Below are 26,719 nucleotides of genomic sequence, written 5' to 3'. Positions count from 1 at the left end.
TGTATGTTGTTAGTGTTGTAGATAGATTTCCTGCACTTTCTTGTGTTAACTCTGGGTGACCATCATAAAATATTATAAATTCTGTGTCTTGATTATAATTGGTCTCACAACCCCTGACTACAACATACAACTATCAATAATGAAAACAAAATTACCTACTTATTGTGCTAGAAGAAAAACTGAATTATCTTCCTGCCCTTTCAATTAATGTTTTATTTTTAAAAATGTCATATTTGCAATAGTGATCTCATAGGTTTGCTGTGACACTGAGATTGGATAAGACTAAGAACCATCTGGGTACAAAACCAGTTAAACTGTATCCCAATATATGCAATGAAGCTAAAAAAAGAAAATCATTATCATATGAAGAAACAAAGTAAAAAGTCTAGGAATAAAATATTAGAGTGAGTTGAGTAGTTAACTAAATTACATGTGTGGTCCTGTGACCTCCTGCATGCTAAGCGCATGCTTTTACACAGAGCTACACTTATAGCCTATATTTCTTCATTTAATCATGTTTATAGTACTCATAGGCTTCCTAAAGCATGTAACCTGTTATGATTCATTTTGAGTCCAGATAAAACTTTATTTAACCTAATTTTGTACTTGTAAATTTTTGTTTGTTTGTTTTGTTTTGTACCGGGGAATCGAATTCATGGCCTTGCATTTGCCAACCAGGCACTTATGCCGCTAAGCTAAACCCCCAGCCTGGATTTGTAAATTTTATATTAATGTTTTTCTTCAAAGGGCTCCACAAGTAATAAGATTTAGGCCCTACAAAATAGCAACTCCCTCCATATTATAAATCGACTTTATCTACGCATACAATGCAAGTTCTTAACTCTAGACTTATGACATAGAGCTGCATGCAGGCAGAGCAAACGTCAGAACTGAGACCTAAGATTAGGTGGTTAGGATGAATAGAAACTTACAGATAGAAACACATCTATTGCAAGGAAAACTTTGGGTACATCACTTAATTTTGAAGACAAGAGAAAGCTTAGAGGCCACTTAATTTCTAACCTGAATTCATCTTAGCTGCTTTATGATCAGTCTCCCCAGAAAAGTATTCAGAAGAAACACAGGTCTGATAGTCAAAAAAGAAATGTAAACATTTAGATTTTTAAGGATTTTTAAAAGAGGCGCCAAAGCAGTACAATGTTCTTATTAGTTAATTCTTCTGTGTCCTTCTCATCAAGACAGTCACAGCTTCGTATTTCCCTCTTGCTTCAGTCTGTCCCTGTCTACTGCAACACTCAAGGGTGGCTTAGTCTCCTTTAACTCAGCTCTTTGTTATTGATAATCGAGTTAGTCCTTGAGCACCTTACAGTTCTTTTTTTATAATTCTCTTAACTACTCTAATATCCATGACCAAGTCCCAGAGGAGACCTGACAATCCTTGAGAGGGTCTTTGAAAGGAAAGACAATAGGGTTAGGGGAGTGAAGAGAAATATGAAGGTCCAACATACTTTTATGCTTTGGTTATCCAGCCCTCAAATTTGCAAATTCAAAGAGTGAGGCCAAATGAGCGACTTGACACTCACCTAGCCAGTCATATGAACTTGGACCTAGAATTCAGGCTTACTTCCTTTGAAATAACCTTTGTTATAATTCCCTGGCAGGTAATCTTTGATCTGTCATATCCAAATCGCTTTGCACCTCAAGTGGAAAGAATACCAGAGGGAGTAAGGAAGCCTAGGTTCAAGCTCTACTTCCATCAGGCTCCATGACCTTGGACACAGTCATGTTCTTTCTAAGGCTGTGTCCCTTCCTCATAATAAGAGGTTGGTTTTGTCCAGCACTAAAATTCCCTGGGATCTGGGTTGTCACAGTGCTGGCCTCGAGTTGGTTAACAAGCCTTGCCCTAATTTATACCTCACCCCTGCTGAAAAACATTTTCTCCTTTGACCCGTCGTCCTTGTAGGACATACAAGATTGCAATGGTCAGCGTGGGCTCCCCAGGGGAGAGACTATCCCGATGCATCCGGGTATCCCAGGCCGGAGACCACCCCTGACCCCTACCCACTTCGATCGGCTGCAAGGCCGAGGATCCAGGCCCTTACAAGGCCCACTGCACAAGGGAAGAGATCACCCTAACGCGGATAAAGCGGACGCGAAGACCGAGCGAGGGAAGGGGCGGAACCGGAAAGACCCCGCCTCCGTGCCGTCACATGGGGGCGGAGTCGGAAGCGTGACGGCGTGCGCGGGGGGCGGAGCTACCGCTGCGCGCGGGCGCGGGGGCGGGGCGCGGCGCTCGCGGCTGCTGCTGCCTAGGAGGGAGGCCGGGCAGGCGGCGGAGCGGCGAGGCTCTGCGCCTCGAGTGGCCCGGGCTCCTGCGGCTGACTGACCCGGCGTGGCCGGACGGACGAACGGGCAAGCCGCGGAAGCGAAGGCTGGGAGCCGCGCCGGGCGACGTAGAGAGAGAACAGGTCAGGCTCAGCGGCGGCCACTCTGTGCGCTGAATGAAGTGCCCGCCCCGCTGAGCCCCGAGCCCGGCGCTTTCCCCGCAAGATGGACGGTTTCGCCGGCAGCCTCGGTGAGTGTGGTCGGGCGTCCAGCCGGTCCTGCGCGAGCTGGGGATCTTGTTCCCTCTACGCGCGGCGCAGGCCCTGCTCTCCACCCTGCCCCTCGGGGCGCAGCAGTTCCTCTGCACATGGTCCCCTCGAGGCTGCCGCCCCGCCGCCGACTCCCGGAGGGGGCCGAACCCCTCCCCCATGCGCAGCCCTCCTCGGAGCCAGACCCTCCTTTTTCCCAGAGCCCCCTACTAGCGGGGGCCCTCCTTCCTCAAGAGTGGGGGGTCCACTGTGAGAGACCCCTACTAGCTGATACAGCCTCTTTATATCGCTCACGCTCCCACCCCATTCCCTGCAGGGTTGGGATACCCCTTACTCAAATCTATTCTGTTCAGGGTATAACATTCTTCCTTTCCACATACCGACCTTTCTCTCAGGGTGGGAACAACCCTTCCCCACACGAGCTCCCTTTTAGAATAGACCCCCCCCCCTACTTCTAAAAGGGGGCACCCCCCCGACCTTCACTTTAAATTTGGAGACTTTTAAGTATATTCCTCAGTAACTGACAACTTCCCTTCACTATCTCTACTTTGAACATTTTGTGCGAAGAGAACCAGAGCACTTGAGACATCATTTGCTTAGTACAGGAAAGGAAGAGGTGCATCCGTGTTGGGGGACCCTCTTTAAGAGCGAAAGCAGAAGTGTTTTCTGGCTCAGCGTGCATGCTGGGGAGAGGTAATCCTGCTCAAAGAATCCATAGGAAAGGGGGCCTCAGTCGGGAAAGAAAGGATTCTCCATTTTTGGAATATGTTGTCTTTGTGGAATGGAGAAAGGGAAGAGGTGATTAAGTAGGCTGAAGTATCTTTTCAGTGTTCCCTTTCACCTAAATAAAGGTAGTAAAATTTGTAATTGGCGAGGGGAATCAGAACTGCAGTCTGATACTCGGTGCCCTGTAACCTATGTATGGAATTACTATTCTTTGAGTTCATTGGAATCTGGTTACTGTAAAGATTGAGCTCAACTCTTTTAATGGTGAGAGAAACAGTTTCTGCTTTGGCTGACTCTGCAGTTAGTGATAACTGCTGTTGGGTTGATATTTTGAGAATTTTATGTGGAAGCAGCTTGTATTCAGATGCCTTTCTTTTGCATTTCTTGATAATAAATCCTTAGCTGGTTAATGTTCACAGATCAGTGAGTGATCTGGACCTAGGCCATGCTTTAATCTAGCCACACAAGGCTGGGATTAGATGGACTTTTAAAGTCTAAAGTGAAAAAGTAAGAAGAGCAACGGGCTCATTATAGTTATTAAATAAACCTGTAATTTTGGTCCTGCCTTTCTTGGGAAGGAAAAAAACTCATTGTTAGTAGATTGGTTTCAGAGTGGAAATCCCAAAATAGGCAGCAACTGAGTGTTACTCCGTTCCTCCCCAAGGACACCTGTTGTCCATTATCTAACCTTTGATATCTTACAGTTACTTACATAGTGAAGTTGTTTCATTCATAAACTCCTTTTAGAAAGACATTTTTTCACTGGTTCCTTTTCAGCCTCATATTTGGCTTTATTTACTAGTTCATGTACTCGTGGACTGAAGTACTTGTCCTATATATGCGCTTAAAATCGTTAGTGGGTGTGATCATCTACTAGGGCAGAAATTGGGAGTCTTTCGGGGGATGTTTGGAGGTTGTGATAATATCTGCATAGTGTTGGGTCTGTAGGAATGATAAGATTGAGATATCTGTATCTCTCTTTTGAGATATGGGAATTGTGGAGGGCTTGTAGAAGCTACATTTTCAGTGAGTGTTTTGAAAGTCTTATCAATTGGAGCATTTAAGTTCATTTTGAAACAATGTGCAATATATGCCCTGTTAAATAACATTATATCTTTTTAGCCAATCTAAAAGAAACTAAAAGATGAAAATAAATGGGAGTGGGAAACTCCCTCTGGGGCAGTGGAAAATAAACGGCAGTGGGAAAATAAATCCCATTTTTACAGAACATTATAGCTGACGGTAATTTTGGATTTTTATTTTTTATTTTTAACTCATTTGATGCTATCTTTTGGGTGGTATGCAGTGAAACTTTCCTGTAGGTAATGGTGTTGATCAGGAACTGGAGAGATAACGCCTGTCTCTATAGAGCGAAACCTGTGTCAGCAGAGAGGGAAGGAAATGGTTCCTGGCAGTATTTGTAGAGCTGCTGCTGATGAAGATTCTTCTCAGCAAGAGCTCTGCTTTCTCTTTCTGTCCCTCTTTAAGAGTAAAACTAGGCCCCATCTTAATTGAAACCTTAAAGAGTTGGGAGTGGGGGAGGGATAGTGCTGGTATATTTTACTGGTAGCCTTTAAGCAGAGTTCTGTACTCACTTAGCTCTTGCCAAATTGTGTGTTTCTGTTCTCAGTTCATTAGCCTGGAGCTTAGGATTACATTGATCTTTATTTTATCATCAAGAGAGCCATTAATATAAAGGCAAGCACTTGTACTCTAGTAGATGTTTAAACTTTTTTTTTAACCAAAGAATTCGAAACATTTGAAGTTCTTATGGAGTAACAAATATTGAAAGCCTTTATTTATTCTCAAGGAAGTATGTGTGTACATCTCCTTTGAAATGCTAAAGGGGTGCTTGAAAAATTATCAGAGAAGTGCATCTTTTAATACACAGAAAAGTTGAGTACTTTGTATACAAATTTAGAGAAGCTGATCATTTAAGAGTCCACTGGTGAATCATTTTATAGAGAAGAAAAACTCTTAAAATTCAAACTGTGCACTCAGTTAATGATTGTTTAGATCTAGTAAACACTATTGTGTGCATTTTGTACAATATCTGATGGCAAGACTGTGTAGTGGGTTTGGAAATCATAAAGAGGAATGTTAGGTGACTGGCCATTTTATAAATGCCGTGCTGAATTTAGTATATTTTTGTATTACCTTTGTTCTACATAAAAGCAACTAAAAGATGCTTTTAATCTCTGCAGCTGATGAATTTCAGGCAACTTGACTGGCAAGTGCTTGTACTCTGGGATTTCCCTTAGATACATTGTTTTTTAGTACATGAATTACGGTAGTTTAAAAAGGCAGTATTTTGCCAACATTTTTTGGGGGGAACTTACTGCAAATTATTTTTATGTGTTGCTTTCAAATCATAGTACACAAAGACACACACTCATATCTACACAGTATGTGTTTTGTTTATTTTGTTTTTTCTGAGACAGGGTTCCTATATGTATCGACCCCCCTTCCCGCTCGACCTCAGACTTGTGGCAGTCCTCCTCCCCCAGCCTTCCAAGACCTGGGATTACAGGTGTGCACCACCATGCCCAGCTATACAGTATATACTTTAAATTCCAGGTCTGTGCGCAAAGGAACTATCAGTACAGTTTATTGATTTTCATATTTGGGTATATTTCATGCTTAGTCTTTTTAACATCTCTTTTTCATAACAAAAGGTTAGTTTTAAGACTTTTATGTTGAAATTAGCCTAGTAGTTAAGTCAGTGTTTGCATTTTAAAGAAAACATACACTTAACCATGTCAGCTTAAACTTTTTCTGCCTCAAAAGTTAAAGTTCAAAATCTTGTTTTTTTAAAGAAAAAAATGTAATAAATGAAACTGCAGGGATACTATTCATAAGAAACATATTGGGTGTAAGGTATAAATAACAAATCATAGCAGTATGTCAACTTACAAAATATTTTAAGAAAGCAATCTTTTAAATATCACAATATTAGAACTATAATTTCTCATCACATATTCTTCAAAGGACAATACTATATATATATGTGATTTTTATTTTTTATGGCCTAGTTTTCGAGACAGTGTCTCACTGTGTTACTTAGGCTGTCCTAGAACTCTTGGGCTTGGGCTCAGGCCAAGCTCCTGCCTCAGGTTCTCCAGTTACTGGGATTACTAGCATGAACCACTGTGTCTGACTGATTTTTCTTTAAATGTTTATTCACATGAAATATGTTTCCTGTCATCATTTGGTGAGGCAACTTTTAATTTCTTCCTGATTGTCTAAAAGGGCTCAAGATACTTTTAGATTATAAACATAATGCAAACTCTTTAAATGTTACTGTAGTAGCTATGAGTTTGCTAGAATATTTATCAATATGTATGTGGATTAACATTTCATGCGGCCCAGCACTGTGCTTAGTTGACCTAAAGAGGGTACTTTTTGCCCTTTAGGGGCTGCTGGCTGATTTTCAGTAGTTATCTACAGATGTGTATTATTAAGCATCAGTAGCAGAATGAAGACCAAGGGAAGGAGCATTAGCCGGAGTTCTGTGCTATGTATTAAGCAGTTTCTGAGAAAAAACATTTGGAGATTGCTAGATTTATTTCTGCAGCCTAGCATTTGTATTTGGCAGTCCAGGCTCGGGAATATTAGTGGGTCTCTTTCTGTTTTAACATTTAAGTTTGAGTAATATTTAGAAAAAGTACTGTCTTGTAGGTGTGAAAGTCCATTTCTGTAACATGTAAAACTTCAGTGGTTCATAAGAAATTTGAGAAAAATATTTTGATTTTAAAGTAAATGTATCTTAGCTGATTGTGGTGGTAATCTCATATACCTGTAATCCCAGCATTTGAGAAATTGGGGGAGGATTACTGTGAGGATTCAAGGCCAGCCTGAGCTACATAGGGATTTCAAGGCCAGCCTGAATTACAAAGCAGGAGACCTCATCACAAACAAACAAACAAAAACAACAACAAAAATCTATTCTAAGACTTTGTTTTTTTTTTTTTTTAAGTCTTTTTCCTTTTGCTTTTTATTGGTAACGGGGATCGAACTCACGACTGCCTGCTTGCAAGGCAGGCGCTTATGCTGCTGAGCTAAATCCCCAGCCCCTTATTCTAAGACTTTTTTAAGGAAATAGTTTCCTTTAGCAACTATTATTGTGGAGGAGTTGCAAATCCGTTATGTGTTTCTGTGTGTAAATTATTTCTTGTTCTATAAATCCAGCTGCCTTTGACTATTAAAATACTTTTAATTTTACATATTGCCTTGTAGTTTAGAAAAAGCTTTTATTGTTTAATCTGTATACTAATGTTGGGCAATATGTTACTATCCTTTTACAGATGAAGCAACTTCAGGCAGTTTTATTGTTTTAAGGTTACCCGAATCCAGGATTTCTGTGTTTTGGAAGAAAGACTAATTTGTGGGTTTTGTATGCATGTTATTTTTAAACAAAACAATACTCCCCAACCCAAAAGCAGAGAAAAATGTTAGCTTCCCATTGCTGTAACAAAATACCTGACAAATAAATTAAGGAAGAAAAGATTTATTTTGGCTCATGGCTTCAGTGGTGCCATTGCACCGTTAGCTGGTTCCATTGCTGTAAGCCTCAGGTAAGACAGTGCGTCAAGGCAGAAAGGGATGACGGAGAAAAGTTGCTTGCCTTGTGGCAGCCAGTATGTGGAAAAAGAGGGAGAGAGGGAAAGAGACAGAGAGGAAGTGGCTGGGAGTCACAGTTCTCAAGATTATACCCTCATGATCTGCTGCTTCTAAACCCACTTCCATGCTGCTTCCCAAAAGTCCATTAGCTGGCAGCTCTGAGCCTTGAGAACGGGAGTTGGGTGTGTGGGTGGCTGGGTGTTCAAATGTAAAGCATCACAGAAAGACTCTTTCCTTTTTTCTAGCCTGTATGTCTGCCACTGATGTTAATATAGATGTACTTGTTTTTAGCCTAGTTTTTAATGGTTAAAGTCATACTATAGATACAATTTTGCATTCTGCTTTTTCAACCATTTTTCAAAATTTGAACTTAGATTTTTCTGGAGTCCAGTGTTCTTTTTGCTATGCCTTTAGTAATTGCTCATAACTCACTGATATATCAAAAGTCACATATCTGAATCTGAACTGCTGGTTTACTTTATTGAATAGCTCTTTTAAATTCGATTTTTTCCTTATAAAATAATTATCCTTAAATATCAGATTTTCTAGAGTCATTCTGTTATTTAGAGAAGTCAGCTTTTTTCTCTTTCTGAAAATGTCAGGCATTTTGTAAAGTAAGAAACCTAAAATTAAACTGTACCCTTGATGAATGTTTAGATAAGAAAAACACTGTATTACATGCACTTTAAAAGAAATTTTATCGCAAGTAAGGATATATGCAGTAGTTTTTGAAATCATAGGGTCATGTAAGGTATAGACCATTTTATAAATGCCACATTATGTGTGTGTGAACTTTGTTTTACATAAAACACTGTGCCACCTAGCTTTGACATCTCAGAACTGTATATGATTCCTTGCTATTTTTTCCTAAATGTCAAAATTTCTTCTAAGACTTGTCAATTCTTGTCACCGTTTCTCTTCCCTTTCCTTTTCTGCCCATCATAGTTCAAACGCTTCTTATTCCATACCTGGATTATTTCATGGCCCCAAGAATCTCCACCTGTCCAATTTGTTTCGTACAGGGCCCTCAAGTTAATCTTCCTAAACTGTGCTTGGATTCTGCCTTTATTCTTTCAGATCACCATTTGTTGCCTGATGACTAAATAAATTCAAACACCTAGCTTAGCTTCATGTCAAATCTTTTCTCTAGTCTTTTTGCTGTCTTAACATGTTCTGGCTAAAAGGACCTATTTCTTGTTCTCCAGAGTTCATCTTTTCATCTCAGTGACTATTCTCTACCTTTCAAGGCCTAATCTAGATATTGTTTCCTTTCCAGAAATGTCTTTGTCTCCTTTCATTTCCAGCCCAGGGAATTCATCCTTAAACACTTAGTACAAGCATTCCTAATGGCACTAATCATAAAATGTCTTTTTAAAAATAGTTGTAAGGTAGAAGTAGTTGTCAAATCTCAAAATTATTGTAATTCTTATTTCCCTGATACTTTTCAAAGTTATAACTCTTTTGAAAGCCGAATGTGGTGGTATACACTTGTAATCCCAGCACTCGGAAGGCTGAAGCAGGAGGATCATTGCAAGTTCGAGACCAGCCTGGGCTACACAGTGAGCTCAAGGCCAGCCTGAATGGGATAGTGAGCCCTGTCTCAGACAAAATAAATAAAATTTAAAAAAATCTGTTGAAGGCTGAAACTTTCACATGTCTTTGAAACCACATAGTGTTGATTAAATGACCCAGTAAAAAAAATTAGAGGATGAGTGTATCATTGGTAGTTTAGCATTCACTTTTGCATGTAATTTTATAAAGGAAATGACATTTGAAGATAAATAATTTCATAATAAAGATTTTAAGATCAACGCATTATGTTCTATTTTTCATTTTCACCTGAAATGAGTAAAAGTATTCCCTGCTTTTCTGGGAATCTAATAAAGAATTTTATGCCAGGTTCTAGGGAAATGTTTTCAGGTCCAAGTCATGAGCACAATATACTGATTATCTTTTGTGTATTGTGAGACAGGGTCTCTCTATATAGGCTGGTCTTGAACTCAGTGCAGCCTACACTGACCTCAAACTTGAGGTGATCCTCCTGCTTCAACCTTCTGAACGCTGCACCACCACTACTGGCTTTTATTGATGAATTTTGAAATAAGTTAATAAAGTATAGTGTTTTGTAAAATTTCTAATTTCATTTATAAATGTCCCCTTTAGCTTGTAGTATTAAATTTCTGAGGGACACAGTTAAATGAAAGAAACATTTGCAATGTCCAGTCCCTATCATCAAGAGAGTAAATGGGAAGATTGACACAGGTATGAAAGTATGGATGAGCAGTCAAGAAATTAGAGTTGTATGCTATGTCTTTGAAAAGTTTTATGGATCTAAATTTAAGGATTAAATACAGTTGATATCAGTAGCAGTAACACATTTATAGTTCTAAAATCTGTAATTCAGACAAACTAAATGTGTTACAATGTGGCTTTATAAAATGGAGAAAATATGGGCTGGGGATTTAGCTCAGTGGCATAAGTGCCTGCCTAGCCAAGTGCAAGGTCAAAAAAAAAAAAAAAAGGAGAAAATAGGGTATGATATTTTGTCAAATGAGTCTTTGATTTGAAAGAGGATTTAACCACATTGTTCTTTTAGCTTTTCTATTGGAATTGTCTATGTCTAGAGTGATCCCATTTACATATTAGCTTTTTAAAATCTACTCTTAACTAGGCATATTAGTAAATGTCTATGATGTGGACTACTTGGAAGGTTGAGATAGATCAGATTTGAGGTCACATTAGCAAACTTAGACAAGATGTTTGGGCAACTTAGCAAGATTCTGACCCAAAGTAATTTTTAAAAAAATTTTTAAGGGCCTGAGGATGTGGCTCTGTGGTGGAGTGCTCTCATAGCATGTGTGAGGCCCTGGTTTAATTTCCAAAACACTCATTAAAAAAAAATCCAGTTTTTAACATATGGATCAGCGCTGTTTTTTTCTTGTGGAAGGTGCCCCAGTTGTTAGACTTGTAGGTTCAAATCATTATATTGTAGTACTTCTGAAGTGGAGACTGAGCTCTTATACCTAAGGGATTTGGAGGATATAAGCAGTAGTTGAAGTCTAACTTTAAAGTTTATATGATTATATGAATAATTCATAGGATTATCTTGCAATCAAAAGAATTGGTTCAGACAGAAATCAATAGATGCTATTTTTTTTTGGTTTTTGTTTTATTTTTGTTTCTGGGGCTTAGCTTGGTTTGGTTTTGATGCAATAGTCTCCTGTAGTTTAGATTGACCTTTAACTCCTAGATAGCCTAGGTGGTCTTGAACTCCTGGTGCTGAGATTATAGGCATGTGTTGCTATGCCTGGTTTAGATGCTAAATTATAGATTATTTAATGAGAAGCAGGATGTCTTTTTTAAGTTTCTGTTCATTTTTGCATATTAGTTACAAGGGGGAAAGGTACTTGCTCTGTACAGTGATGAAGTTATAACGCCTTGAGTGCTTGATAAAAGTATCAGCAGTAGACCTCTGGATGTTGTACCCTGGACACGTCATTTATCTTGTTTTCCAGCCACGAATACTTCAGTCTAATCATGGAGAACCTGAGCTCCAAATGGGGACTATTTTACGCATTTAAAAGTTGGGGGGACTGCGTTTTTTATGCTAATGTTACAAAGACAGAGGCTATGGAAATGTTTCAGATTTAAGGGAAACTGAAGAGGTGCAACTAAACACACTGCCTGATTCAAGACAGTATCACATATTAGAAAAATACAGTAAAGTATATTGGATCACTTGGCCAAATTGGAATGCATATGGTAGAGTAGATTATAAAGTACTAGAAAAATGTTTAATTTACTGACAATGATAGCTATTCTTTTGATTTTTTTTTTTTTTTTTTGTATCAGGGATCGAACTCACGACCTTGCCTTTGCCAGGCAGATGCTTATGCCACTGAGCTAAATCCCCAGCCCATTGATAGGTATTCTGAGATTATCTAAGGCAATATTTTTATTCTTAGGAAATACACTGCAGTAGGGAAAAAGACATGTATATGGCTTACTTGGGTGGTTCAGAAAAAACATGTGTTTTATATGTGTGCATATATGTATATATTTACAGACCAGCTGTGTGCACGTGTGCAGGTAAAACAAATGGGTGTTAGCAGCTGCTGAGTTTGGACAGAGCTGTATGTGTATTCTTGGTGGGGCTGCTCTTGCTATTGAAGCTTTTCTTTTTTTGAGACAGTCTCTTGCTATGTAGTTCAGGCTGACCTTGAACTTACTATGAACTGAGGCTGGCCTTGAACTCATGGAAGATCCTCTTGCCTCAGCCTCCCAAGTGCTAGTTACAGGGGTGCTCTGTAACATGCCCAGCTATTGCAGCTTTTCTGTTGACATTTCTTTCAAATATGAAGTTTTTAAAAAATTATATAAAATTTGCATCATATTCTAAAATGTAGCATTTTAAAATATGCAGTCTCTTTCCCCAGAAAATTCCAGAGCAAACCCTTGGGATAAAACTGTGGCTCCAAGAATATGTTCCATGTATATATCATGTGGCTTCTTTTTATCCCTAGGCCTCAGTTTGAGAAACATGTCTTTGGGCCAGAGGCAGCTGTGGTTCAAACTTAGCTGACAGACATGTTTTGTTTGGCTCTCTGGAGTATTTTAAAAATCGAAAAATTTCAATAAAAGTCTGGATCTGTGATTTCTATTGAAAAATTAAATTACCTGGCCATTCTGGGCTTGCATTCCACATAGTTTGTATTTTAAGTGGTTCAGATCACAGACTGCAGGGTCTTCAGTCCCTTTTCTACACTCGCCTTGTTTCATTTACTTGCCTGGCCTCGACTCTGTAGACATTTGTGTGCAACCTTTCCCTAGCCCAAGAGGGGAACCGTCATCTTTGTACTCGAGAAGTAGAGAATTAAGTTACTGAACTGATGCTGTAGCACCCTCCAACATTTTAGTGTTGGTTTTCTGCAAATAAGAATATTCTCCCACATAACCATACTATCACAGTACAATCAGAAAATTTCAGAGAACACTGGTTCTCCCTGTCTAATCCATAGACTCCTGGCTGTACTTTTATTTTAAAGCAAAAGAATCCAATTCAGAATTAGCATACAGTGTTTAGTTGTTACGTCTCTTTGTTCTCCCTAGACATGTTGGAACATTACAGACTACTTGTTTTGTAGAATGTTTTTAAATTCGATGTTTCATCCTGATTAGATTCAGTTTATGATCTTGGACAGAAGTGCCACAGTATTGAAAATATGTTTGTGATTACTTATCAGATAGTATCTTTAAAAATTTATTTTGATTTTTAAAAAAAGATTAATTCAAACTTAGCTCTGAGTGGAGGAGTCCATTTCTTCAAATCACTGTCTCCATGGCATGTAATTTTATTTTTCCTATCATTGGTGATGTCCATGTTTGATCATTTGATTAAGGTGGTGTCTGCCAGGCTTTACTATAAAATTTTCTATAACTTTTTGTTTGTTTGAGGTAGGGTCCTGCTATGTAGTTTAGGCTAGCCTTGAACTCATTATGCGTAGCCTGACCTCAAAGTCAGGGCAATCCTCCTGCTCAGTCTCCTGGGACTGTAGCTGGGACTACTCAGGTATGTGCCATCACTCAGCCTTTTTTTTTTTTTTTTTTTTTTTTTTGTACCAGGAGTTGCACTGAGGACCTCATGCTTGCAGGCAGGCACTGTGCAGCTGAGCTGCATACCCAGCCCCAGCCCCTCTTTTTTTTAAACTTTGAGTTCTTCATCAGACTTTCAATTTATTGGTTTATATCTGTATATAGTATGGTTTCTTATTTTTTCCAATGAATTATAACCTCTGCCATTTATTTCTGTGTTCAGATTGGCAGATGTGGTCAGTGTGTGCCTATTCAAGCTGGCTCCTGTATTCTCTGAGTACGTTTCTGACACTGTAAGGTGATTTAAGTTGATTTTACGTGCTCCCTGCTCGAGCCCTGGAATTAGCCATTTTTCTCAGGGGCCTAGTTCTTACTTAGAAACCAACTATGTACTAGTTATATTTATTGCTGTCAGAGTTGTCTCACAGTACCCAGAACTAGGGAATATCTGTATGCATATGGAGATGAGTAGATGTAATTATGTCTGTAAATTTTTTTTACAGCAGCAACATAGAATTCATCTTGGTTTTTTTTTTTTCTCTCTGTGTATTTGTAATCTCTGCAACTATGAGAAACCTGGTTTCCATTATGCTTAACATTAATTTGATGAGTCCTTCCCATATGTAATCAATCTTTTCTCTACTGCTTCCTCTCCTGCTCAGGTCCTGGCTCCTTGTGCTGGACCCTTTGTTCAGTGGAAACGTCCCCGCTGGGCTCCACATCATATGCCAGGTCCTTCTCATCCAACTGCTTGTTGATAGGATGCCCTGGACTTTGCTCCCAGGCTGGGCCAGGCTTTGGCAGAATGACCTCCTTACACTCTTGCTTTGTTCTGTTCCATTTAATAGCTTTAGAATTGAAATGCAAAAGGAGAGGGACCTGGTCATTTTTTTTTAATTTAAAAAATTGATGAATAACTTTTATTAAAAACCTGAACCGTATAGCTTTGTCATCAAATAACACAGTTGTTTCATTTCGTATTATTTCCCAAATCTGTTCAAATGTATATTAGTCTGTCAGATCTACTATAATAAAGTACTATAGAGTATGTGGCTTAATCAACAGAAATATGTTTTCTCACTGTTCTGAAGGAGATCCAAGATCACGGTGTTGGCAGATTGACTTTTTTTGAAGCTTCCTTCCCTGGTTTGTAGACAGACTCCACCCTCCCATGGTCTTTTCTGTATTTATGTACATCCTTGATGTCTCTGTATGCATGTGTCCAAATTAACTCTGCTTATAAGGACACAAGTTATACTGGATTATGGCCCACCCATAAGACTCCTTAACTAATTGCCAAAAATCTTAGCTTCAAATGGCTACATTATGAGGATTTTATGGACAGGATTTCATTGAATTTTAGGGGGATACAATTCAGCTAGTAATAACCTGCTTAATTTTTAATATTGTCCATGCGAGTTTGAATGTGATTTTGTTATTGAACTTCTTTTATGATTTTGTATTTTAATAATTTTGTAACTGCATGATATTGTAGACCATGAATGTAAATTAGTTTGAAGTTTGAAGGCATTCAGGATCCATATTTCTTACTGTCTTGTTTCTATATTTGATCAATCACCACTTGTCTTTGAGCAAGTATGGTTGGATGTATTATGTCTTTAGGAGGTTGGTAAAGCAAATATGTGTAAGCAGCAAAATAAAAGATAAGAGTTTCAGGGAAATGAAGGTAGAAAGAATGAGGACAAAGAAAATCATAAATAAAAATTGTACTTTTAATAAGACTACAACTCGAGGACACAAAAGTCCCCATGGATATCCGTATCAGTATTCCCTGTTTGTTTGTGCTTTTTTAAAGATTTTTTTTTGTCTTTTTCCTTTTTATCGGTACCAGGGATCGAACTCACGACTGCCTGCTTTCAAGGCAGGCGCTTATGCCGCTGAGCTAAACCCCCAGCCCCGAGCGCTTGTTTGTGCTTTTGTTCTAGGCCCATCACATCAAGAATCCTTTAAAGATACTTTAAATTCATAAATAAGGTTAGCTGATGAAGAGCAAAAACCAAAAAATGTTTCTAGGCAAAACATTTTAGAGTGCTCATCCAAAAAAACCAAAATTAGTGGGGCTCATACTTATTATTTGTAAAATGGGCCATTATCTTTCTGTGGGAGAACCAAGACAGAACTTGTTTAGGTTCACAGATTTTTATCGCCAACAGCACGTAAATATTCCCAGCTCCAAACTGTATGTAGCAGGTCTCCCTCAAGGACTCACACTCTTATTTCTTTGTGTACTTTTAAATTTCTGCCTAATAAATCCCTTTATGCCTCTTCCAAACACATACACACAGAGGCATCCACACACACACACAGCCATCACCACCATCATGTCTTTTTCCATTTAAAATGTTGTGACTAGTCTTTTTCCTCTGCATTCTTGAAGGCTGAGGAAAGGATCCCATGTTCAAGGCCAGTCTGGGCAATTTAGTGACTTACGGGAGATCCTGTCTCAAAATGAAAACAATAAAAAGGGCTGGGGATGTAGTTAGGAGTGAAGGCGTTGGGTTCACTCTCCAGGACCAGAAAAAGGAGAAAAAAAGAAAACAAAGTCTTGACCATTTTTTCTTAGCAAATATAAATTATTATGCATCATGTTTTGTTACTTAGACATCTGGTCATTTAAGTTGTATGTATAGAACACAAGTTATTCCTGATGACTGATGGTTGTTATTGTGAGACTTGGTTCTTGTTATAATACATTGGTGCTTTTAAAAGCTGTTTGTGTCAGGGCATCATGGCACATGCCTGTAATCCCAGCTGTTGAGAGGCTGAGGCAGGAGGATTACTACAAATTCGAGATTGGCCTGGGCTACATAGTGACTTCAACACTAACCTGAACTACATAGCAAGACCCTGTCAAAAAATAAAAAAGTAATAGCTGTTTGTATGGGGTTATACATTCCATACAACATGAAGTGACTCTACTTTAAAACAGTTCAATTGTAACTAGACAATTACAATGTCTTCCTTGTTGCTCTTGAGCTAGTTAATGTCCTTGTCCTTATTCTTCTCTTTTTATGTTTTTATTTTTTGGTACTGGGAATCAAACTCAGAACCTCATGTATGCCAAGCAGGCATTGTGCCACTGAACTGTATCCTTAGCTCTTTTTATGTTTTATTTTAAAATCTGGTTTTGAATTTCTATCATAAAAAACCCTTTCTTTCATTATCATATGTAAAATTTGATAGTAATTTGATATCAAATCAGGTAGCTGTGATGGTCTTAAGTGTTATTTAACAGTGGTTTAACGCCTGCCTGGCAAGTGTGAGGTCATGAGTTCCATCCCTGGCACCCAAAAAAACAAAAAGCCCCAGAGGTTCGTTTGAAAAAGCATTTAAATAAGACCCATAAATTACATTTGGTTCCTGTGTCTCGTAGATTTCTCCCTCTCTCGCAAGCGCGCCCTCTCATGCTCTCATTTTCTTGCTCGCTCGCTCGCTCTCCGTCCCCTGCTTCTCCCAGGGCCTTCGGGTACTGGGGACAAACCTGGGCATTCTCTGTCACTGTTATAGCCCTACCTTTTTCAGTTTTATTATTTGGAAACAAGTGTTGATTGTGTATAGCCTTTGGTGTTAGCATATTCTTCGCCTTCTATATATTCTTAAAATTGAAATCCAGAGATTTCTATGTATTTACAGTATTTCAACCTGCCACACTTACTATTCTTTTTGATCCTAGGTTTTCCTAATTTTAGCCTGTTGGCACATGTTAGTGGTCTTTGCACTTTGCTGTGATGTTCCAAATTTTCATACTTACTGTTCTAGTCCTGTTCTATTTCTTTTATTTTTATTTATTTATTTATTTTTTGGTACTGGGAATTGAACTCACAACCTTGTGCTTGCCAGGCAGGTGCTCATGCTAAATCCTCAGCCCCCTATTTCTTTTAAATTGTGCTTCCCTTGAGCACAAAAATGATACCTTAGGATCTAGAGATACTCTCATTGCCATTGGATGTGTTAGTGTTTCTAGCCTGCCCCTCCCCAACTTCAATTTTAAATTGCTGTAGGCTGGGAAACAAGAAAACAAAGCGTGTTTGACTTACATAAGGATTTTTTGAGCTTAAAAGCACAGAAATCATGACCTATGACTTAAGGTGCAGGTTCATACTTAATGAATATTGCTACTATTGGTAACAATGTGAATAACAATATCAAATGTCTTTCCAAGTAAAATGATTAACTGACTTATAAATTAGGGCCTTAATAATATAATGAGCTTGTAGTTCACACATTTGAACTTCATAGTGTTTTTAAAAATTATAGATCAGCCTGGGTGTGGTTGATACACGCCTGTAATACCAGCATAAGAGGTTCACTGTGGGTTCAAGGCCAGCCTGGGCTACAAAGTGAGCTCAAGGCCAGTCTGAACTGCATAATAAGACCTTGTCTCATAAAGGGGAGGAAAAGACAAAAAGAAAAGAAAAAGTGTAGTCCAGTCATGGTGAACCTATGGCATTTATGCCATAGCAGGCTCCTTGTTATCCTTGAAAGCTTTAAAAGGTTCCCTATCACTGAATTAGATCATTTATGCACTGTATTTTCCTTATTATGATTATCAGATAAATCTCTGTGAGGTATTAGTTACACCTCAGACACAGTCAAATTGTGCTGAATTATATTTGTCATACTTCAAATGTTATAATGCATTTATTTTCTCAAGTTGGGGTTGTATTTCGTGGTAGAGCATTTGCACAGTATGCAGAAGACTCTGGGTTATTCTCTGTGAAATGTCCTTTTCTTGCTTTTCAAAATAATTGAATTCCCAAACTTGATTTCCTGTTTTAAAACAGAGCTGTTCACTTTGACAGCACAAAATACTAAAATTACAGAGAAGATTAGCATGGCCCCTGCACAAGGATGACACACAAATTCATGAAGTGTTTCTATTTTTGTGTGTAAATACTGTATTTTTACAGTATAAATACAGTATTGTCTCCCTAGTGTAAAAAATTGTCTCCCTAGTGAAAAATTATATGTGTTCCAGAATCCACAATGAATACTGTGTAGGGGTAAGAAACTGTTCAAAGAGGAAAAGTAATTAGAATAAGGGAAAGGAGGAAAGAAGGAAGAGAAAAGGAAAAAAAAACATACATTTGTGTGTGTATAAATATACATATATATATATATAGCTTAAATACTAATTGTGTTAGTTATTGGAAAGGAACAGTTAATACTCAGGTTTAGATCAATTTTACAGGTCTATATCTGTTAATCTAAGGTCCCCTTGAAGGTAACAGTATACATTCTTAAAACCATTGGCAAATTATTACAACCATTGGCAAATTCCTGTCATCTTGTTTTGTAAACCTATACTGTTATTGTATTTGGTTTCTTCTTGTTTGTCTGATTTTTTTTTTTCTGTGTCTTTTTAATCTTAAAAAAACAGCTGTTAACAAAAACAGTATTGATATTAGACATTTGTCGTAGAATCATTTTTTACTTTTACATTTACTTTTACATTACTTTTACTTTTACATTTACTTTTACTAATTTTGAAGTGACTGTTTTATGCCAAAGCTCTCAGTGGCAATCATTACTGATCTTTAAGTGGATACTTCAGAATAAATGACAACATTTGTTTGCATGTTTGTTTGAGCCACTTGTTCCAGAAAAGCATCATAACTGACTTCTATTGATAGAAAATAGGACGTTTGTTTTTTTAAAAAAAAACTTCGAAGTCTATCCTGTTTTCAGTTTGGTTGAGGGATGACCTTTAACTTTTTTTTTTTTTGTTGTTTAAGGGGAAAAAGAAAAAAACAAAAAGGGTACAAGTAATACAAAATTTAAAAAATAAACAGTAAGGGACTGGGGGTTTAGCTCAGCGGCATAAGTGCCTGCCTTGTAAGCAGGCAGTTGTGAGTTCGATCCCTGGTACCGATAAAAACCACAAAAAGCCAAAAAATAAACAGTAAGAAATCACTAGTTAATAGATTACATATTCTCATCTTAGAAATAGTTGTTCAAATTACAAAATTGAAGCATATAAAGTGGACTTTCAAACAGTGAGAGTGCAAACAGTTTTGCTCAATGATCCAAAAATCTCAGTAATATGGTTTTCTATCTTATACACTTAAACATATATGCAGTTTTAACCTTTAGAACACTTTCTTTTCTTTTATACAATGACAATTACACATTTTGGGTTTTATTACTCCCACAGTTCTTATTACTTTTTTTGAAGAGAGTAAAACTAAATGCGACATACCAGAACAGAGTCAGTCAAATCAAAAGGATGGACATAATAGATAATGTAAAAACAAAATACAAGGTGATCAACAATGGTTACCATACTGCCTCTTGCTATTTTAAGAAGAATTGCCAGTTATCATAAAATTGAACAAAACAGTAAAGAATAAAACCAAAGCATTGGAGACATTACAGGACTTTAAAAGAAGATAATAGTCAACTGGAATGGGCATCATAATGAATCTTAATGTCTTCACAGTTTTGCCTATACTTTCGAACTTGGTACTATCAGGCAAAGCAGAATAGGGGAAAATCAGTCAAAACAAGATGGTGAGGGCAATACAGGATTTCAAATCAAGTTAATAGGAAGTCAAAGTAGGTTACTATAATGTATCCTGCTATTTTTTATTTTCCCCTTAATTAAAAAGATAAAAAGAGGGGGCTGGGGATTTAGCTCAGTGGCATAAGCAGGCAGTGTGAGTTCGATCCCCGGTACTAATAAAAAGGAAAAAGACCCCCCCCCCAAAAAAAAAATAAAAAGAAGAAAGTAAATAATTTTTTTAAAAAAGGGATTGAGATAAAAGAGGGCATAACAACAGAACAGCGCAGGTCAAAACATAACCAATTAAGCAAAATAGTGTTTTACCACAAGATATCCTGACATAAAAATAGTTACCATAGTGTCTCTTTCCTTGAAATCTTTGAGTATAACTTCATATACTGTAGCACCAAATATATCAAGACACTATAAAACCATTCAAGAGAATGACATTATTACAGGGTATTTAGAACTAATTAACAGAAAATGAACAATGGTTTCTGTATAATCTCCTTGTCTATAAAAGTTTTTACTTATATTATCATATATAATAAAATGCAATAAGATACAACCTTTTAAGCCCGATGGAGACAGAAGAATACAAGTTTGATGGGACTTCAAAACAAGATGATACTAAATCAGCACTAGCTATTATGGTGTCTTGTTTTCTCCAAAATAACTGTTCGTTATGGTTTGAAAACTGGTGGTCAACTCAACACCCGCTGGATTACATCAGCATGCATTGAGAGAAGATGCTCCACCTGAGGAGGGCTGTCAGGATAAATGGGTGGAGAAGAAGAAAGGTGTTGGGAGGCATTGAGGTGTGAAGGAGGCATTGTGGATTCTCTTACGAGTTGCTGTCTGAGCCATTGGTTCTCCTGGAGAAGCTTTGGTCTTCACATCGAGCATTGCTTCCTGGCTCTGGAGGGGAAGACATGTGCTGCCTGGTCTCCAGGATGAACTTGTCACACTGCTTCCTGGTACATACCCGACTGTGCTTGTCGTTGGAGGAGCTTGAGGCCTCCGTGTCGCTGAGGACAGCTGTGGTGCCTTTCAGGACAGCCCCGCTCTTTGTTGTGAGTGTGACTTCTCGGCTCCAGTGTAGAACCCTCATCCCACTAGCACAGCACCTTCATCCTGCTCGCATAGACTTTCTGGCTTCCATCCCTTGGGCTTCCCAGCGCTCGCATAGACTTTCTGGCTTCCATCCCTTGGGCTTCCCAGCACGAATCCGTAAAAGAGACTGGCGTGAGTCCTTCTCGTGGGCTCTGGACTTCCAGTTGGACTCGTGGAGGCGATGTCCTGATCTCTGAGTTTTTATCTGGACTCATGTTGGACATTGCTGTGGGGTTTAGACTCTTGACTAAATAATCTATGTCATTAGATTTCCTGCATTCTGTGTTAACTTCCGGTGACCATTATAAAAATATTATAAACTCTATGTCCTGATTTGAATTGTTCTGTGTACAACCCCTGACTATAACACTGTTCTTACCATGTGGTCTTCTCTGCCTCATTTCTGTTGAGCTCTTTTTCTGTCATTTGTTGTCAGTTTGTCTTCTTCATTTTGCTTTCTGCTCCATTCATTGTGGCCTTTCTGCCATTATTTCTGGAATCTTGGTATTTTCCTTCTTTAGAATATCCTGCAGTATTCTCTGTAGAGTTGAATTGGTGGTTGCAAATTTCCTTAGTTCCTCTTTATCCTGGAAGCACCTTGTTTTTCCATCAATTTCTAGGGACAGTTGTGCAGGATATATCAATCTTGGCTGGAAGTTATTATCTTTCAAAACTTGAATTATTTCCCCCCACGCTCTTCGTGATTTGATGGTTTGTGCCGAGAAGTCTGCTGTAATTCTGATGGGTGTTCCCTTGTAAGTGATGTTTCTTGTCTCTGACGTCTTTTAATATTCTGTTCTTATATTGGATTTCTGGAATTTTGATTATTGTATGCCTGGGTGTAGCTCTGTTTGGGTTGTAGGTGGCTGAGGTCCTTTATGCCTCCTACATCTGAGTATCTTTACCATTTGTTAAATTAGGGAAATTCTCTTGGATTATTTCTGTGAATAGCTTTTGTAGTCCATTTGTGTCCCTACTTCTTCTTTTATGTTCTTAATTCTTAAGTTACAGATCCTCTTATCATCTTCTAGCCTTTGTATTGTTGCTATTTGGGTTTTTTTTTTGTTATTTTTAAGAAGTTTTTCATTTCATGCTCCCATATTACAAATCTGCCCTCCAGTTCAGATAATCTATCCTTAGTTTCTTTCAAGTCGTTATGCCAGTTTTCGATAAAGTTTTAGTTTCCTGGTAATCTCTTTGAACCTGCTTCACGTATTCTATGTTTTCTCTAGTTTCTCTATCAAACAATTCTCCCTTTTTTTTCCGATCTTTTATTCCACCATCTGTTTTTTCTTGGGCGGTGCTTAGCATTTCTCTAACTATTCTACTTATATCTTGCTTCAGGTCATTAATAACTTTATTCCTGAACTCATCTGCGAGGCTCTGGAGATAGCGCTTTATGTCTATTGGTGCCGTGTCTGATATTGCATGTTTCTCAGGATTGGGGGCTGAGGACCCTTTCTTGTTGCTCCCTCTTCCCATGTTTTTTATTCCTTTTATACAAGCATATATAGGAGGCCTAGTTTCTTTCTTTATCGGTTACAGTTTGTTTGAATTGCGCCGGCTAGGTGTTCCCGCCCTCTGCAGTACACTAGGGAGACACAGACCTGGGCAGCCTTTGCTGGGCCCGCCCCTCCAGGTCAACCTACCGAAGGCTTCACTGCTAGGGTGCACCTCCAGGCGCTGGGACCTGGTTTGAGCTAGCCTACTGGGTTTTAGTCAGTGGTGTCAGGCAGGCCAGGCATTCCCCACCAATCCCACTTGAGAGGGGAATATGCAACACTGTAGCATCCTGTCCCGGCTAGCCCGGCCCACCCGGTCCCAGTATGTCCTTTGCTGAAGCCTCCTACTCTATGGAATGGCCCCCAATCTGCTCACTCACTGCAGGTCAATGCAGGGCTCCCGGCCAGTCCTGCTCTCAACTCCATTCACCGCTTCCCACTCTCAGAGCTTTCTTGCCTCTCTCCTTGCTGTGCTGATTGGGACGCAGCAGTGGCTGCAGGAAATTCAAATCGCGGCTTCCGCCCTGAGACCTTATCTGTTCCTGTTATGTCACCAGGATTTCGTTTCCAGTTGGTTTCTCTTAGTTTAGTTCGTTCCTGGGTCAGCAAATTATATCTCCACTTGCTTAGGATTTCTTGCCCGGCACCATTCCTAGATTTTAAGTGCAGTTTCTCAGAGAGCCTCCGAAGCTGCTGCTATCTGCCTGCCATGTTCTCCCGGAAGTCTTGTTTTTGTTTTGAGACAGGGTCTTGCTAATGTAGCCCAGGCTGGCTTCAAACTCAAGGTGACTACCTCCTGCCTCGCACTCCCAAATGCTGGTTGTACAGTCATGCGCCCCAATACCCAGCCTTTAATTGCTTTTAATACCTCTTGTCATTCATTTCATTGCTTTAACCCTGTGGAGTTATGATCAGTGTAGATGTGTTTGTGTCACAGTGATTTTTCAATTTTTAGAGTCTACTATTGTGCATTTTTTGAAATAAGATATTAGGGGACAAACTTTAGAATAAAGCAAAATGTTTAGAAGTAACACGTATTTGACTGTTGATAGCAGTATAAATTTTTATGTTTTGTTCCAACACGGGGATTGAACTCACAAAGAACTAAGTAACACCCGAGGCTTGGCTTGAACTTGCTGATTATGTTGCTTCCACCTGAGTATCTGAGATTTGAGCTGTGCAATATCATGCCTGGCTTGAAATTTTCACTGTTGAATGCTGTAAATAGTATTTAATGCACACTGAAACTTGTACACTGCGCACCTCCTTTTCTTGGTTCATTAGTTGTGTTATAATGGTCCTTAGGTTGAAAATTTGAATCTTAGGCCATTTACCTTGTTGGTGGGGTCATAGGTACTTCATTAAGTAAATAAGTTTTTCCTAGTTTCTGTATATCATGCCCTTCACTAAGTGCAGTGGAACATTGGTAACCTACACAGTCAACTCCTGCTGTCAATGCACTTAGAGTCCTATGGGGGTTCAGGCAGTTTTTATTCAGGAAATATTTATAAAAGACTTGCTGTATGCTCAGCACTCTTTAAAGAAAACTTATGGTATATTGTAGGCATTTAAATATAGAATAGTAAGAATTACTTTGGTAAGCAGGCACAGAGAGACCAGCAATCCCAGCTCCCTGGGAGGCTGAAATGGAGGATAGCAAGTTTAGCCCAGCTTGGACAATTTGAGTCTTTGGTGAGAACTTGTCTCAAAGTTTAAGAAATCAAAAAGGGCTGAGGATATAGCTCAGTGCCAAGACCTTGGGTTCTATGCCCCCAAACACCCTCTCCCCAAATTGTGTTGATAAAATGTAGAAAGCTCTGGGGACAGGGACGATTACTTAGTCTTCTGTTCTGGACCTTTTTCTTTAGATGCATGTTTTTAGAGTTTAAGAAGAAAACTAGAGATCATGTCACATCTCTCTTGGCTATTTGATACAGCTTGGAGGAACACTTACCTCCCACTCCTCCCACTTCTAAACACCTGAAGAAATGACAAACTAGCTGTAGAGCTTCTTTGGATTGCAATTTTCAGCCTGTAGGCATCTATAATCCAGAAATCCAAAATGTTCCAAAATCCAAAACTATAAGCTCTGCAGTACCCAAAACATTTCAGATTGTGGAGCAATTTGGATTTTTGGATTAGAGATTCTCAGGTGATAAAGGCATAGGCAAACATTCCAGTGTCAACAAAACTCTAAAATCGGAAGAAACTCTTTTGGTCCCAATCATTTTGGGTAAAGGACAGTCAGCTGGCAGTGTCCATTTATAGAATTTAGATGACTGTAATTAACTGTAGTTTTTAGAATGAAAGTAATTTGACAGACATCGAGCAAATGTTATACACCAAGCAGTTTTCATGCTGGGAATATATCAGTGAATTATGCCCAAAATTTCCTTTTTTTTATGAAGCATGTAATTGGGGTGATAGAAAATAAATAATATCCATTAAATCATTTGCAGGTCAGTGGCTCCTATTAAATATTGATACCTACATTGCCAATTATAAATACCCTATCTCTTTTTCTTAGAATACATGTTGATGATACAACTTGTGTGGGATTTGGTTGGGTCAGATAAGCTTAGGGAAAAGTAATTTTGGGGATATAAAACAGGTAGTTAAAACATGACAGCTGTTTGGCCTGGTTAACTACTTGGGGTAGAGCCCAGGAGTTACAGACCAACGTAGGCAACAAACATAGCAACATTATCTCAAAAAACAATAATAATCAGAAATTTTAAAGTTTTAAATTTTAAAGACAGCTGTGTTAGCACTACATTGTTACACATCTTAGTATTTGATTTTATGATAGGTATTTGGAATATTTATATACTTTGTTAGGCTTCCACTCTGCTTCTTAGTTTCATTGTTTTGTTCATATTTAAGATCTTTATATGTTTCCTTTTAGTTTTTAAATTAAAAATTTTTTATTAGTACACATCTATATACATGATTATATTCACTGTGGGAGGTTGCTACATGTACATAACACATGTTAATTTTTACTTCCCCCTAACCCTTTCTTAAACCACATCCCCCCCATCTCATTTCCTTCTGTTTTAAAATTTTTTTCCTCTGGAAGAATTTGACTGTATTTTAATAAAACCTTAATTTCCTTCAGGTTAATTACTGTAGATCACTGTTTATCAGTCTGGATTCACAAGCCCTATGCAGTTACTGAGGAAGGAGAATTCCTGGGATGCTGTGGGGATCTTTAGACAGCTGTTTGTGGGTGGTGGTGATGGTAGAGGCAGACAGTGGGTTGTGTGGCCAGGATGAGGTCACCTCATCCACCTTCTGGTGTTCTTTCTTTCCGGATTTCAACACCTACTTAAAGCAGTTTGAGCTTGTTGTACTGTAGAGAGTTGTTTCAGAGTAGCACCTATAAGATTATGTTAGATCTTTCTTTTTTTGGATGGAACTCTGGGGGTTATAACTACATTACAGCAACTGAAGGAATTGTTTTGGTAGTTTGGAGACCACTGGTATAGTTTGCATTTGTGCTAATTTTTTTAGGCAGCATTTTAACACATTCAGGGCCATAATTTGTATGTCCCAGTGCTAGATGGAATGAACCACTGGTGCTTCATGCATGACTGTCACACCAGGCGACTGATAAAAGTGATTAGGTCCGTTTGTACAAATGGACAGTTGATGGGACGTGCCACCAGTGGTTTAAGCTGGTGGGGAAATGTGAATGTCTCATCTTTCAGCATATTTTCCTTTAGCCTGGGTATGACCACTAGATTATTCTTTCTCACATACCATCTGTATTGTCATTCCCAAGTTTAGGAACTTTTCCTCATTTCCAGGAAACTTAGTTTGGTCTCTAAGCAATCCTGTTCTATTTATTGCTAGCTTCACTCCTGGTACTTGTCTTTTTCTGAATCTTATGTGGATTCCCTCAATTGTGTCTCATTTCTTGCCTCACTTTTTGCTACTTTACTTTTACATCATTTTAAAATTTAATATCTTGTATTTCCCTTGCTAATTGGTATTTATCAATAACCAATTTAAGGGCCTGGGATTTAGCTCAGACCACTAAGTGGTCTGAGCTAAATCTTGCAGGTGTGAGGTTGTGAGTTTGATCC

The 26,719-nt window shown here is 38.6% G+C and overlaps 1 protein-coding gene and 1 non-coding gene across 7 annotated transcripts in view; both read left to right on the top strand.

Annotated features, from left to right (window-relative positions):
• Positions 1-2,195: 2,195 nt before the first annotated feature.
• Eml4 (EMAP like 4) overlaps positions 2,196-26,719 on the top strand; it is a 150,881-nt gene continuing 126,357 nt past the window's right edge. For 4 of the 6 annotated variants that reach the window (XM_063229321.1, XM_023566363.2, XM_013155892.3 and 1 more), the window contains exon 1: positions 2,196-2,536. In XM_063229321.1, the coding sequence (XP_063085391.1) occupies positions 2,512-2,536 (25 nt within the window). In that variant the 5' untranslated portion in view covers positions 2,196-2,511. The remainder of the gene's footprint in view (positions 2,537-26,719) is intronic. The other 2 variants (XM_063229322.1, XM_023566364.2) reach the window with 1 other exon arrangement.
• On the top strand, positions 18,296-18,400 carry LOC111757759 (U6 spliceosomal RNA). Its single transcript, XR_002792051.1, has one exon. It is a non-coding gene; the product is annotated as a U6 spliceosomal RNA (small nuclear RNA).

Source organism: Cavia porcellus, unplaced genomic scaffold (genome assembly GCF_034190915.1).
Source record: "Cavia porcellus strain 051 isolate PalLab524CR breed Dunkin Hartley unplaced genomic scaffold, mCavPor4.1 scaffold_1, whole genome shotgun sequence".
In the NCBI taxonomy this organism is placed as follows: Eukaryota; Metazoa; Chordata; class Mammalia; order Rodentia; family Caviidae; genus Cavia; species Cavia porcellus.
This window is presented reverse-complemented; position numbering and strand designations above follow the sequence as displayed.